The sequence below is a fragment of the Saccopteryx bilineata genome, chromosome 4 (assembly GCF_036850765.1).
Source record: "Saccopteryx bilineata isolate mSacBil1 chromosome 4, mSacBil1_pri_phased_curated, whole genome shotgun sequence".
Lineage (NCBI taxonomy): Eukaryota > Metazoa > Chordata > Mammalia > Chiroptera > Emballonuridae > Saccopteryx > Saccopteryx bilineata.
In genome coordinates, this window is record NC_089493.1 from 277,786,602 (window position 1) to 277,801,928 (window position 15,327).

General features: G+C 45.9%; 1 protein-coding gene across 3 annotated transcripts in view; it reads right to left on the bottom strand.

Annotated features, from left to right (window-relative positions):
• Window positions 1-15,327, bottom strand: part of SHISA9 (shisa family member 9) — a 308,294-nt gene that overhangs the window by 14,737 nt on the left and 278,230 nt on the right. Inside the window, exons 3-4 of one of the 3 annotated variants that reach the window (XM_066274822.1) lie at window positions 14,215-14,370; window positions 7,313-7,360 (exon numbers count right to left, since the gene is read on the bottom strand). The exons of 1 other annotated variant lie outside the window; for it this stretch is intronic. In XM_066274822.1, coding sequence (XP_066130919.1) covers window positions 7,313-7,360; window positions 14,215-14,370 — 204 coding nt within the window. The remainder of the gene's footprint in view (window positions 1-7,312; window positions 7,361-14,214; window positions 14,371-15,327) is intronic. One more of the 3 variants, XM_066274823.1, reaches the window with a different exon arrangement.

Consider the following 15,327-nt stretch of genomic DNA (forward strand, 5'->3'; position numbering starts at 1 on the left):
ACGTTTTCTGTAGCCATGTCTCTATCAGAGTGAAAACTGACAAGGGAATCCGGGAACCTGGCCCTTTTTTTTTGTCTTAACCCTGAGGGCTCCTAACCAGAGGTCTTGCTGCCTTTGCTGGGGAGGATTCTGAAACAGTGTCTGGCAGGAGCTTTGCACCGAAGCTGTCCAGGCTGTGCCATGAGCCTTTCTGTTGTGGCTTCAGGGAGCCCTCTGTCCGTGTCCTGCTGCGGACAGGCCTCAGAAACCTCCAGCCCTCTGTCTCCTCCCTGAGGCAGTGCTGCTACCTAGTCACCACGTTCTGAGAGGCTGCTGGACAAAAGTGGATGATCTCATGCTCCAGCCGTGGCTGCCCGCCGAGCCCCCTGCACAGAAGGGTTCCAGGTGGAGACCATGCACTCGTCCACTGCCTCTGCACGCATCCTGCATGGCTACTCCATAGACGCAGATATTTCTTCTCTGAAATTCACCATGTGTTTGGCCTTCCGATCAATTTCCCAGCTGGTAAAATTTTTATCTAACTGGTGGTTTTTAAAATGAATCCAATAAAGGTTAACTATCCTTAATCCTGTGTACCCCCTTCTAATTTGCTGTCACAAAGGACCCTCTCCAAGTAAATCATTTTAAGGTTTGGGAGCTTATGTTAGATCAATGCATGAATGACCTCAATTCTTTACCTTTCCCTGTATCCTCACTCTTTTTCATGTGACTTTGAAACTCACCCCCCAAAATGGAGGATCTTGTTTCCCCACCACTGGCTTCTGAATTCATCCATGTGACTAATGAATGTAAGCAGATGTGATATAAACAGATATTTGAAAAAGTACTTGCTGGTTTGGGGTTGCTTTCTTGCACTTCTTCCAACATCATGAGAACGTGTCTGGGCTATGCTCTCTAAGATAAAAGTCACTCCAGTCATTCCAGCTAAAACCAGTCTAGATCAGTCAACGTCCAACCAACTCCCAGATACATGAGCAAGGTCAGCTGAGACTAGACAAATCTCCCGCATCTGCACGAATCACTGGTGCACAGACTCCTGAACTCAATAAATGCTGGGCTAAATAATTTTTTAAGCCATGAGATTTGAAGTCATTTGCTACATTGCACTATTGTGGCAATAGATAACTAATACAAATACCAGTCATTCACTCAACCTACTTCCTGGAGGAGCCCCTAATTTTCATGTGGGAATCTCCTTCTCCCCTAGCCATAGTCCATGTGGTCTGGATGATATGCTCTTCCACTCCATTACCCCCAGCCATTCCCTAATGACTACAAAAAAGTCTCCTTGCCTTTACCATAATGATTTGTTCAGAGGTGGGCACATAACAAGATAAACCAATCAGAGCAAAGCCCGGGATTTTTACTTTAACAATAGAGTAGATTAATGAGATCAGGGATCCAAAATTTCCATTTTATAGGAAAGGCTCACGGAATCCAATTGCGTAGAAGCAGCATTGGGTCTAGAACAGCGGTCAGGAAACTTTTTGGCTGAGAGAGCCATGAACACCACATATTTTAAAATGTAATTCCATGAGAGCCATACAACGACCCGTGTATGTTACAGATTATCCAATAAAAATTTGGTGTTGTCCCGAAGGACAGCTGTGATTGGCTCCAACCACCCACAACCATGAACATGAGCGGTAGAAAATGACTGGATTGTAATACATGAGAATGTTTTATATTTTTAACATTTTTTTTTTATTAAACATTTGTCTGCGAGCCAGATGCAGCCATCAAAAGAGCCCCATCTGGCTCGCGAGCCATAGGTTCCCGACGCCTGGCCTAGAATATAGTTCTGACTTCTTTCTGGTTAATATTTCTGCTGTATCCCAGTGCCTCTTCAGAAGTCAACAGGTTGTCCAGCTTCACTTAATAACTTACTGAAAAGTGTACGTGGAGTGTGTGCTGTGGGCGCCATGCAAGGTGCTAGGCGTCTGAATCAATGACAGCTAGCTGCCTTAGCCTTAGAGAGACACTCACTTCCAGCCTGCTCAAATGCTTATTGCAGTCTTGCTGCAATGGAATTTTCAGCAAAGCAAAAATCCCCTGCACTAACTCACTCCATGCCCTATAGGCTCCCAAGGAAGCTCATCAAAGCTTGGAGCTTGCTGTGCGCTCTCCCAAAGAGGCTGGACTCAGGAGCTGGTGGGATTTGATTTCTACTTAAAAACAAAAACACCTCCCTACCCTCCACCTTCTCTAAACCCTACTGCTCACCAGCAAACCAATAACCCAAATTAGAAAGTTTCAAAAGCCTGAATTTCATGAAGTGATTCTTTAAGGCTGCCGTTAGGTGACTTCTTCCCCCAGAGATGTGCACTCCAAAGAATCTGTAACCCAAATTACACCTTTTCTTTGCTGTGCACCTTCTCTAGCATCCCTTGGAAGAACATTTATCACTGAACCACATCAGTTTCCTTAGAAGGAAGAAATAACTAAGATTTATTGGGTACCTACTACGGACTAGACACTGTTTCGGCCATTTCAACAACATTATCTCATTTAAACCCTCTTAAGATGGGTGACACGGCAATATCATTTTTCCATGTGACAGATGAGAACCTAGGCCCTGAAATATGAAGTCATTTGGCTGCCAAATTACTCTGCCACAGCTGATAAGCAGCCGAGCAGGACAGCTCATTCACGACTGTTCACCTCCAAGGTCCTTGCCTTCCAGCTGCAACCCCAGCTCACACTGCAACTGAGAAGACAGTTTTATTTCAAAAATAATCATGTTTGGAGAACCTGGCATGCGAAAATTGGTGTTTGAGGGCAAACTGTGTTTGCATCTAGGCTTGGGTCTTAGAAAAAAGGTAAGCCCAAACTACAGTGTACATAGAATTAGCCAGAAGATGCGTTTTAAAAGAATGAGTGAAAATATGTGGAGACCCCTCATCCCTTGGTTCCAGTCCTTTAAGAGTGAATGCGCCTCCATCGCTGAGGATGGCTCCATGGCCTCCGCCTCAGGCGCTAGAATGGCTCCGTCTGCAACTGAGCAACGGACCAGATGGGCAGAGCATTGCCCCCTGGTGGGCATGCCGGGTGGATCCTGGTCAAGCGTACGTGGGAGTCTGACTGCCTCCCCGCTTCTAACTTCGGAAAATTAAAAAAAAAAAAAAAAAGTGGTGAGCCTAAGATTTATCCTTCTAACAAGGTTCTTCAGTAATAATTGGGTCAAGTCTTTAAGCCATTCTTTGAAGTCTGAGTCCTGGCCCTGAGTGTGATTCAATTTTCCTGTGTGACTTTGAGCAACATCATTTATCTCAGGGGTCTCAGCCCCTTCCTCTGTAAAAGCAGGCAAGCTGGGTGATGTGTATTTTCTTCGTTGTCTTCACTGAAGTGTATTACTTGCCTTGTCTCATAAAATTGTTGCCCCAAACTCGACGGAGGGTGAATATTATCATCGCGTCTGTTTAGGAAATGGCAGAAATGGAGGTTCTGAGCATGGGCGTGACTTGATCAGAGCATACCGCCTAATTCTAATCAGAGCCAGAGCAATTAAATCAGTCCTTGGCTAGCAGCTTCCCCCAAGTTCAGTGTTCCAGCGTAGCAGCACTAGACTAAGAGACAGGTCAGGTTCAAAGATTCACTTTGTAAAAGAAACATTTCGAAAGACGTTTCTTTATATTAATTAGGAGAGTCCACTGGGTTTGACGTGGTGGTGTCTTCCGTCCTGGGTTTTAAACAAATATGCCAGGAGTTCCCAGGGTTGGGCATGGGTGGATCAACAGCAGTGACCACTAGGGGGCAACCTGCATGGAAATCCATCTGGAGTGATCGGTGACTAGTGCAAACTGGTATGATCTGTTTACAGTTTCTTGACCTGGCAGATACGGTTCCCCTCCAAAGTGACGTACAAAGTGAGTAAAAGCAGAAAACGTGTACCTTTAGGAACCTTGTCCTTCTCCTTCGCCGCTACCCCTTCCTTATCCAGCCTCCCCAGGTGACACTTCCCCTCTGCCTACTTCTCAGCTCATTCTCATTTTACCATTGTGGATTCCTACCCATATGCTGCCACTCGATGTTAAGATACCAACTGGTTTTATTGAAGAAGAAGAAAAAAAAACAGGTCAGATATCGACAGTGTTTGGAAAGTAATGATTTATACAGAGTCTGAGTGTTTGTCCCCACGGGATTTTTCAGAGCCTTTCATTAATACCAGTAATGACCCTCATGCAGATATATTTTCCACATGCCAGGCACTGTGACATATGTTGTATCTCATTCTTTTTATTATTATTATTAAATTTTTTAGAGAGGGGAAGGGGAGAGAGGGAGAGAGAGAGAGAGAAAGAGAGAGAGAGAGAGAGAGAGAGAGAAGGACGGGAGAGAAGCAGGAAACATCAATTCCCACATGTGCCTTGACCAGGCAAGCCCAGGATTTCGAACCAGCGACCTCAGCACTCCAGGTCGACGCTTTATCCACTGTGCTATCACAGGTCAGGCTCATCTTATTCTTACAACCACCAAGGAGGTAGCTGATGGTGTTATCTCCATTTTACAGATCAAAAAATAGGGGCTCAGATTGGCTGAGTGACTTGCTGAAGGTAATAAGAACAGCACATGCAAATGACGGCGCTGTGACTGGGTGCCAGGTGTGTCTGAGGGAAGCCACCACGCCCTGGGAAGCCACCACGCCCTGGGAAGCCACCAGGCCCTGCATGTCTCCCTTGCAAGCAGGCGGCGGGTATGGGAGGCGGAGCCGGACAAACCCTAACCCAGTGGTCTTCAACCTTTTTTGGGCCACGGACCGGTTTAATGTCAGAAAATATTTTCACGGACCGGCCTTTAGGGTGGGACAGATAAATGCACAAAATAAAATTATGCGACCAGCGTAAAAACTGTGGTATTTTTAAATATAATTGTCGAACTTACGAGACAAGCATCAAGAGTGAGTCTTAGATGGATGTAACAGAGGAAATCTGGTCATTTTTTAAAAATAAAACATCGTTCAGACTTAAATATAAATAAAACAGAAATAATGTAAGTTATTTATTCTTTCTCTGCGGACCGGTACCAAATGGCCCACGGACCGGTACGGGTCCGCGGCCCGGGGGTTGGGGACCACTGCCCTAACCTTCTTATCCTGCCTCCCAGAGACGGTACTCAGGGTCCACAGGCCGGAGGAAGATCAGTGACCCCGGAGGAACCTGGCCTCCCCCTCTCTGGACCACCTTCTCTCTTCCTTACACAGAGCAGGATAAATAAAGGTAAATTAAGCAAGACAGGTGAAATTAGCCCAGTTTGGGTAGAAAAACAGCTTCCCAGCCCTTCCTTTTGACCTGGCTTGACCTGTTTGCTAACTGCATCAGACAACAACAGGCTGGTGTGAGGACAAGGATGCTGACTGTCTCCAAATGCTGTCACGGGAATCATAATTGCTTTGTTTTTCACAGGGGAGGGGAAAAAAAGTGTGTGGCTCAAATTAGTAGGTCTGTCATGTTCCAAATTGTTTGCATTTCTAAAAATGGACATTGACATGCGAGCAGTTATTATCTAACTCAAGACCCAAAAACCTGCCTCTCTCAAGGCAACAACTGAGTAGTCAAGGGACTCATTGGCACGCGGGTCAGAAGCTCTGTCTCCTAATGCAGGAGTACAGTGCAGCCCCTCCCCTCTCGCCCCCCAGAGTGCAGGTTGTTTCTGAGCCTCTGGCGCCCTGGTCAAACACCCCTTTTCACAACCCCCAGCCCGCAGAAAGATACCTGGAGATCTAAGCAAAGGGTCTTAGTTCCCAAACAAAATTTCTCTACTGCAGTGACCCCCCCCCCCTTTTTAGTGTTTATTTTATTGATTTTAGAGAAAAAGAAAGGGAGAGAGAGAGACAGGAACATCAATCTCCTCCTGTATGTGCCCTGACTGGGGATCAAACCGGCAACCTCTGGGCTTCGGGACGATGCTCCAAACAACTGAGCTAACCGGCCAGGGTGCTAGTGCAGTGATTTTCCAAGTGTGATTCCCAGACCTGCAGCGTCAGTATCACCTCAGAATCTTAGCAATTCAACCCATCGGGGCACCCACCCAAGGCCTGAGTCAGAATTCCTAGTGGGGCCCAGGGCGCTTGGCTTTCACAGCCCTCCAGGGTAGGCTGACGTGTGCTCAAAGGTATGAACCACTGGTCCGCCCACTGCTCCCTCCTCCCCAGTCACACGCACTCATTCTCTATAGTCCACAGTCTCTCAATTATCCCTCTACTCCACTGTCTTCTCTCCTATCTCTGCCCACCCCAGTTCAGGCGGCTGCCCACTTGGATGGCTGTGGGAGCATCCTGTGGGGTGTCGCCAATGCCAGTCCACACTCCTAATCCAGTCTCCACTTGCAAACCAGAACTATCTTTTGAGAATGCAAAACTGGTCATGCCAGTATCCTGCCTAGAGCTCTGCAATGTCTTCTAATTTCTCCCTGTTCAAGGTCACCAGGGAGTTCTACCTCCAGCTCGGGGAATCAGCTACATTCTCCCCACCCCCAATCCAAGAAAGCACCAGGAGTGAAGAGAAAGGAGAACCAAGTTTCCAGTCTGCTCTGAAAAGAGCCGCTCCCATCACACCCCAGTGGGAAATAACCTTAGGCATTCCATTAGACAGACAGACCCGGGTTGAAATGACAGCTTTACCTCTTAGCAGTCCTGTGACTTTAGGCAAGCAATACACCATGCTCTCATCAAGGGGGACGGCAATGTCCATGCCACTGGGTCATTCAAGAATTCCATGATAGCATAGCACTCTGGCTGGTACACAGGAGGGAGGTAATTGGTCATCCCGCTAGATTCACAGATTCAAGCTGACCAACGCCTTCACTCCTGCTGCTGCCTCAGCAAAGCTGAAAATAGCGTTCTGTTCCCTAAAAACCTCCTCATTCCCAAGACCCTGGGGATGTTTATCTCTCTGTTCATCTCTCCCTCAGAAGTTGTGTTTTTCCCTGCATTAATTTACCTTGTGTTTTGCCATTTTGCCTGTGTAGCTTCCTGAGAAAAAAGCAACATTTCCTGGCGGTCTTATCTGGGATGGTTCCTAAGAGTGGTATTTTCCTTTAGGCAACACATATTGGGGAGCCAGGACTAATTCTTCAACAATGGGCTCCAACCACAGACACAACACACCAGGCCCACATGCACACACACACACACACACACAAATGCACACACAACACCTATACACTGGAACTTAGACAGACTTGCAGGTCCAGCCAACAAGGACACACGTATGTGCTGGGTCATACACAGACACCAGGACTGTGCGTGTCTCCACTGACTAATGTCAAACTCGACAACACCTGTACAAAAGAGCTAGAAAAAGCCATACGATACCTTTTGGTGACTTAAGTGTCGCCACTGCCCAGTCACCATCAGAACTTCCTAAAAAATAACAATCGAGAGATGCTGATCCGTTTCTTGCTTCCCGGTTTGGCTGTGCCCTCACAGCCAGGTGCTGCTGGGGGCCCCAGCTGGAGCCTGGGAAGGGGGCAGGTCTCAGCGGACACAGGGAAACCAGGGCGAAGGACCAAACGTGCAAATGCAATTATGTGAGCACCTCTTGCTGCGAGGCCTTGCCGCTGCTTCGAGATGAAGCCCACTGAGGGTCAAAAGAAGCCCCCTGCAGACGGCCTAGATGTTTTCAGTAACTTAAAGGAAAAAGAAATACTTAGCAGTGACTAACTCTAAATTTCAGCCCTCTAAGAAACAGAAAATTTTGAGTTACGTGAGGTGACTTTGGTTAATGACAACACTCTGCTGACAAGAGATGAATTTTGATCCTGTTTTACCGTAACTCCCATCCTGAAAGGGTGCATTATTAGCATCAAATTCAAGGTCGGGGCAGATTCTGCTCACTGCAACTTTAAATGCTGGGTGGCAGCTGTGTTTGAAAAATATTGTTGAATGAATGAGTGAATTCAAGTTTCTCCAAAGAATCACTTTTCCTAAGATATGGAAATTCCCCTAAAAACTAAGCTGGTTATCTGAGAATCCCATAATGCATGGAATTTTAGTTATAAATCAGTTTCTTCAAATTGAATTCCATTTTAGAGGTTCTGAATGAGCACTGAGGGACTCTCACATTATTAGCAGAATCCCATGGAGACCCCTTTCATAAAGCAAAAGATGACTGTGGCTACAAACTCTAAGCCTGTCCTTGGTAGGTTTTCTCTGCAAGATCAGATTTTACTTAAAGCCGGGCAAACCTGCCCATGTGTCTCTGCCGCAGCCTGTGCCCATTGGCTGCAGGTCTGACCAATCAGAGTGCACCACCAACTCCTTTCTTTTTTTCTTAGGCATCTACCTGGAAAGATCAAGTTCTCAACCTTTGTGCACAGTTTCCAGAGATCCATCAGGCTGCCAGCTGGGAGGAGGCACAGAGAACAGTCTGTGATCCAAATGATTACAGAGCACAAGTCTGGCCCCATTTAAACATTTCCGGTTGGCCTCTCAGGCATGCTAAAGGACGCTCAAATTGCTACATTCTCCCTGCGGATATGAACTCTACACCCTCATCACTCAGAGCAGAAGGGAAATTGGAGTGACAGGAGGAGAGTGACGAAGTTCAAATTAAGTGGGGCCCGCCCAGGATGACTTCATGTTTCTTCTTCCTCTGAGTCAGGGTCATTGACATCTGGAAACAATTATGGGGCCCCAGGGACCCCGTCTCACCCCAGTCAAATCCATCATTGTTTGCCTTGAAGGCAGGAACCATGCTGTAGTCACCTCTGTGCCCCCCTACCTAAGACAGGGCTTAGCCCTGGCAAGGCAATGACAAGTGTTGTTTCACAAATCCATTGCTAATAAGGGGATTTAATCAGATGACACATAGACTATCAAAACATATAGTTAAGGTTTCACTATGCACTTGGTGGCACTAGTGGACATTAGGTAAGTATTTGGGGGATGAAAGTTATATTCTTATTAAAAAGGGTTGGTCCTAAGACATTGAGAAGAAGGGGACATGTGGGAACTTTCCAGGAGATGAAGGTATTTCTTATCCTTACTGGATGTTGGTTACCCTGGTGTATGCATAGTTCAATAAACACACTATTGTAAAATTACAATCTGAATATTTCTCCATTTGTAAATTATACTTCAATTGTAGTATACCTTCAGTATGTTATAGCTAAATTATACTCAGCATCATGGGAAAACTTTTACCTTCAAACAATGAAAAGCAATTAATACCTTACTAAGTCTGTCTCTACAAACAGAGGAGAATGAACTGCCTCTTTTTCTTTCTTTCTTTTTTTTTTTTATTTGTTTCATTTTGTTGTCTGGTTATATCCTTCTGTTGCCAGAGATTGATCTCTGGAAGACTGCATCATTTCGTGGAACGAACACAAGATTCTGAATCAGGCAATCCTAAATATGACTCTCGCCTCTGCCATCTACTAAAATTGTGACTTTGGGAAAATTACTTAACTATACTGAACATCTCTCTCTCCATCTGCAAAACATTGGGACTAATACAGTGGTGCAGTGTTTGGGACTTCAATGATACTAATTCCCTTTCTTCCATAACTAAGAAAATAAAATAAAAAAACTAGTGGAGATCAATTCACGGTTGAGGCCCTTATGAATCTCTTAGGATTTTCACACCCCCAACATCAGTGAAGAAGGAATCCTGCCACGTCTAAGTGCCTTGTTGTTGTGATTTTAAAACGTGCTATTGGGAAATGTAACTCGGTTCCAGCAAAAAAAAAATTGTCCGTCCTCTGTCAAATCGCAGCAGAGAAAATATTTTCTGATTAAAATTTTGAATTAAAAGCGAAGGCACCGCAGCATGCTCTCAGCCATGCCGGTCCACCCTGTCTCTCTCATTAAAGTCAGCAAAGTTGCACCGAAGCGCCTCAGGAGCACGTGCTCAGGAGTCTGTGCTGGCTGCGCGATTTAAACTCGCAGACACCGAGAGGGAAAACTAGACTTGGGGCCAGTGGGGGAGACAGGCCAATGTGGGGCAAGCTTCTGTTTGCCACGCCCATCAGGAATGACGTAAAAGGGAGGCCTTTGTCCAGTCCCGGAGGCAGGATTCACCCGTCTCTGAACATCAGGTGACAGGGATATTTTGACAACACCTCTATCTTGTAAATTTGGCCCACGCGGAACCATGACGTGGGTCTCCACATCATAATCACCTTTCGCACTGGTGGCTCAGGCCAGAGAACTCATGTGCGTAACGTTCTGGCTCAGTTTATCACAAGCCACACCTCTCGTCTTCAGTGTTGAGGGGGAAATATTTCTAAAATGTTTGAACCCACTTTTCTAACGTAGTAAAGAGGGTTAACTGAGTGAAATGGAAACTTTATTTGATAGACTGTAGCCATTCATCTGGGCATAGGTCTTCACTGTCTGGGAGACAGATGGGAAGAATGAAGAGGTCTGAGCTGCCACTTTGCTGGTCCTCCAAAAAGTCACCTGCTGTTTGCTTGTTTGTTTGTTTTATGAGACTCCCCAAATGAGTTAGCTTTCATGCATGTCTTTCCCACCGACTGCAGTGAAGGATACAGATCTATTTCTGTCAAAGTGCAGTCTGGGCAATTGCATGTCAATCAAGGGTCCAGTGTATCAAGATGCAAGGAAAATTATAAGCGATCAACAACTCTAGTCTAGAGACTTAAATATGTGGCAGAATTTACTAGGGATTAACCACAGCCCAGGTCAAGCACTTCCTGTGCACTGTATCATTAAATCTTTCCAGCAAACCATTAGCTGTGTACTTTTATTATCTCCACTTTGCAGATGGGGAAACTGAGACCTGGGGAGCAATATCTTCAATTACTCTATAAATGTCTGAACTAGCACTTAAACTCAGTCCTGACCAGTTGCAGCGGCCACGTGACATTCTGCCATCTTGTTGGTCCATGTCACGCTCCTGACTTGATGTGGTGCCTATCACAGGCCGTTTATTCACCCGCTTTACAAATTATGTATTGGGATCGCTTATCAAGTTTCCCACATGGTCCTAGGTGCTGGGAATACATTGATGAGCGGGGCAGATTTGGTTCATGTCTCGGTGAGACCTATAATAAAGGGACACCACATTAAATATTTGGGGAGTGATTAATGAATCATTGATTGAATGAATAAATGAACTGAACAAATGATAAAGCAATCCCAACGCTCATTCTGGACAGAGTCCAATGAGGTTTAGTCTCTGACGCTTCCCTCACGTGTGGTCATCTTTTACCAGGGACTGGGTAGTGAACCCCTCGGGAACAGAGATGTTTCTGTCGTCACATGCCATATAGAAGCAGATGTTACACGCCCAAATTTCTGAATTGTAAGGAGGAAAGAGCTCTCTAAACATGAATGAGTGTGATTTCAACAAGCAAACAAAAAATTAAAATTTTTAAAAAGGAACAATGAACAGTTATTACCCTCTTCTCCCCAGAGCTGGAATGGAAAGAATGAGATGATTTAATGGCTCACAGGTATTCTAATAACTAGAATGGGTGGAATTGTTTAATTTTCTAATTTTAAAACTAGAGTGGAGCTTGGAGTCCTTATAATTCAGCTTCCTCATTTTTCAAATGAAGAAACTTGGGTCAGAGAGTTTAAGCGGCCACCACAAGCCCACCTGATGTTCTGGGTATTAAAGCCACCAAGAGAAATGTATTTTTCAGAGGTATTTTTAAACTCTCCTCCTAAAAGCTGTGCAAGCCTTCCTTTATTTACTGAATTGGAATTCTTATGAAATGAGTCTGGTTATCAGAGGTTGCCAAGCTTTTAATAGCAAACCATTTTTTAAACAACTTCTCTCCTGGGTAGTAATGATTTCATTAATGAAATGCACTTCATCATTCACACCGTGGTCACATTATTATTTAATAAAGAGCCCTTGAAAGAATGTTTATTATGGGGTTGGCACGCTATTTGTGCAGGCAGAGGCTGGACTCCTGGGTAACTCACTGAGGCAGGCAGTCCCGTGGTCAGCTCCTCACTGGACTTCCACTCATTGGAGACTCACAGGACCACCTGTGAGTCAGACAAAGACTGTGAACTCCCACAATAGTCAGAGGAAAGGGATGGAAAAGAGGAGGTTCGTATCAATGATATCCAGGACTGGCGGGTGTTCCCCAAGTGAGATCCCTCAGAGTTTTTAAAAGGTATAGAGGTGCTGCTTTCTTCCTACTACGCTATTCTTTTATTCTTGTCAGAGAAAAGCTCATTCATTCATTCAACAAACATTTCAGGAGTTCTTCCTTTGTGGAAGAAAGGGTGACTCAAAGAGTATCAAATAAATTTTCATACTGCAGATTTAATTCCAAATGCACTGCAGACATTTGCATAAATCCTGCATAAATCCTGAACTCTGAAATCAAAGGACTTCATGGTAATATCCATCCATTACTTATCCAAAGAGCTATTGGGTTTTGAGGTGGAGGGGGGGGGCTGACACTGGACCTAAGTTGAACAAATGAGCCGTTTAGGGTAATGGGACCAGCAGCTCAAAAAGGAAAAGGCATCTAGACTGATTTTTTTTTTTTAGTGCTCAAAGAAGAATCAAAATAAGAGCAGACACTATTTATTAACTAAATGCAAGGTTCAGAAAGGGAGCAGGCCACCAAATAGTGTCTGAGGGGTCCTCAGCTACATTGGCACAGGCGCCCTGACTCCTTCCCTCCTAGGCAACGGTCCTCATCTGTTCCCAATAATATTTGAGTTTATCCGAACATGCTTAAGATGCATATGCTATACAAACACGCAATGGGGAATGGAGGAACCTGTGGGCCGGAGGCGCAGGGGAGGGTTGAGCTGGGTGAAACAGAGAGGACCGCTCCAGAGGTCTCAGGAAGCTTCAGATTCAGAAAAGCCCGTGTCAGCCTGCACAACCTGCGCCCTTGTATCATAAATGTGGCTCAACCCCTCTCGGAATGCTTCCATCTGGAAGTCTTAGGAGACGGGAGACGTGAATTCTTGGAGCTAGTGCTTTGGTTTAAACACTTACTAAACTCCTAGTATGTGCCTAGCTCTCTGCAAGGTACCAATATGGTTGTTTGGTGAGTCTGATGTCTGTAGACCGTGGTAATTAAGCATCACGGACACGTGACAGTGTCTGGGCTGTGGTTTCTGGTGGGACTGTGCAATGGGATCAGTACTGGCGCCGGTCAGCAAGTGTCCCCCACTCTGTCTCCCAGGAGGCACTGGGCAGGAGAGAAGAAAAGGGGATAAGAAGCTGAAATAAAAGAAAGCATGTGGTCTGTGGGTCTTCTGTTTCCCTAAAGTCTGACTTAGCTCTGGCTATTGCTTTCACCCAGTGAAACTTGGCTATGAGTCCATTGTTGAAGCTCCTGGGTCACTGTCACACTCCCTCGTGCACGAGTCGAAGAATGGACTGAAGGAGGACCCGGGCTGGGAGGTCAGCGGCAGGAGCCTTGTGGCAGAAGCATAGGCTCCAGGTAATAAAAACAAAGGTTCAAGTCTCAGCTCTGTTGCCCAAAGGCTGCTTGATTTGGAGCAAGTTAAATTAACCTCCTGGAGTCTTAGTTTCCTAATCTGAAAACTGGGACAATGACTGTGCCTTCCTGTGAGGAAATGAGGCTGTAGAAAAGGCCCAATGCAATGTCCTGCACTTGAGGAGAATGCGCTACGAACTCCGGGCTGCCCGCCCTGGTTAATATTTACATCTGGAAGAGCAGATGCTTCCGGGGACAGGACCCACTTCTCAGAGGCAGGATGACTGTGTGGATGGGGAGTGCTCCCCACTAAAGGACAAGGCATTTAGAGACTGTGTGTCCTGCATTCTATGTCTAGATTCCTCGAGGGCACATGGTGGGTGATGAAGGGGGTGAGGTGTCAGGAAGACCCAGTGAGCCTTCAGATCCTCCTCCCCAGGAAACAGCCCCACCATGTGCCCTCGCCCATCCATCCTGCCCCACACAGCAAGGTAGGACTTGAGCTGGGTCAGACGGAAAGCAGCTAAGGGGCTCTGGTCCTTAGTAAATTGTATCCCAGGTAAAGACACCCAGAATATATCAATAGGTAGAATGATGAAAGAAAGAAAGAAAGAAAGAAAGAAAGAAAGAAAGAAAGAAAGAAAGAAAGAAAGAAAAAAAGAAAGAAAGAAGAAAAAAAGAAAAGAAAGAGAAATGAAAAAAAAATTTGAGAGATAGGTGAAGAAAGAGATAGATTAGGAAGATAGAAAAGAGAGTAGAAAAGAAAAGTTGGCAAGAAAGCGCTCTCGAGGGGACAGAAAGCAGAGGAGAGGGCGGGGAAAAGGTGATACTCACCCACGGCCTTCAAGGACGCGTACTTGTTGAGCTCTTTGCCAGGGGGCTGCTGTTCGTAGGGGTTGGAGATCTGGCCCAGGTTAGGGTACGAATGAGGATGGCCCATCTGCTGCAGCAAAGGGGAGGTGGGCACTGCGTTGTTCATCTGGGTGGGGTCTGGAAACGAAGAGACAGAGGGAGAAGGTCACACAGGCCATGCAGGTCCTTCTGCCCAACCCGACAATGTCATCATATTCATCCAGACCATCTCCCGATCCTCCGGGGACATGAGAGAAAGGAACACAGAGGAATGTGGGAACACATCAGGAAAAATGAACACAATCTTCACCAGAGAATGGGTGAGGACCAATGTGTAAAGGCAAAAGATATGCCCAGAAAGTCTCCACTTCCTCTTAATTAACACAAGGTCCTATCACTGTAGGAACTACTTTTGTTATCAAAACAATCTATGAATAAAGAGATGATCAACTTCAGTAATAGGGAAACTCAAGTCAGAACAACAAGAAGCCATTCCTTTGTCAAGAAATTGGCAGATACCCTGGCCGGTTGGCTCAGTGGTACAGCATCGGCCTGGCGTGCAGGAGTCCCGGGTTCAATTCTCGGCCAGGGCACACAGGATAAGCGCCCATCTGCTTTTCCATCCCTCCCCCTCTCCTTCCTCTCTGTCTCTCTCTTCCCCTCCCGCAGCCAAGGCTCCATTGGAGCAAGGTTGGCCCGGGCACTGAGGATGGCTCTATGGCCTCTGACTCAGGCACTAGAATGGCTCTGGTTGCAACAGAGTGGCGCCCCAGATGGGCGGAGCATTGTCCCCTGGTGGGCATGCCAGGTGGATCCTGGTCAGGTGCATGCGGGTGTCTGTCTGACTGCCTCCTCATTTCCAACTTCAGAAAAATACAAAAAAAAAAAAAAAAAAAGATTGGCAGAAATTAAAGACTGAAAGATACCAATACTGGCAAACTCATAACTGGGCGGTCTCATAAACTGATTGTGGACATGTAATTTGCTGTATTTGCAGAAAGGAATCTGGGAATGGATACAGAAACATAAAGTGCATGTGTATGTTGACCAAGTGGTGCCAATTCTAAGGACAGAGCCTTCAGAAATAGAAGCATC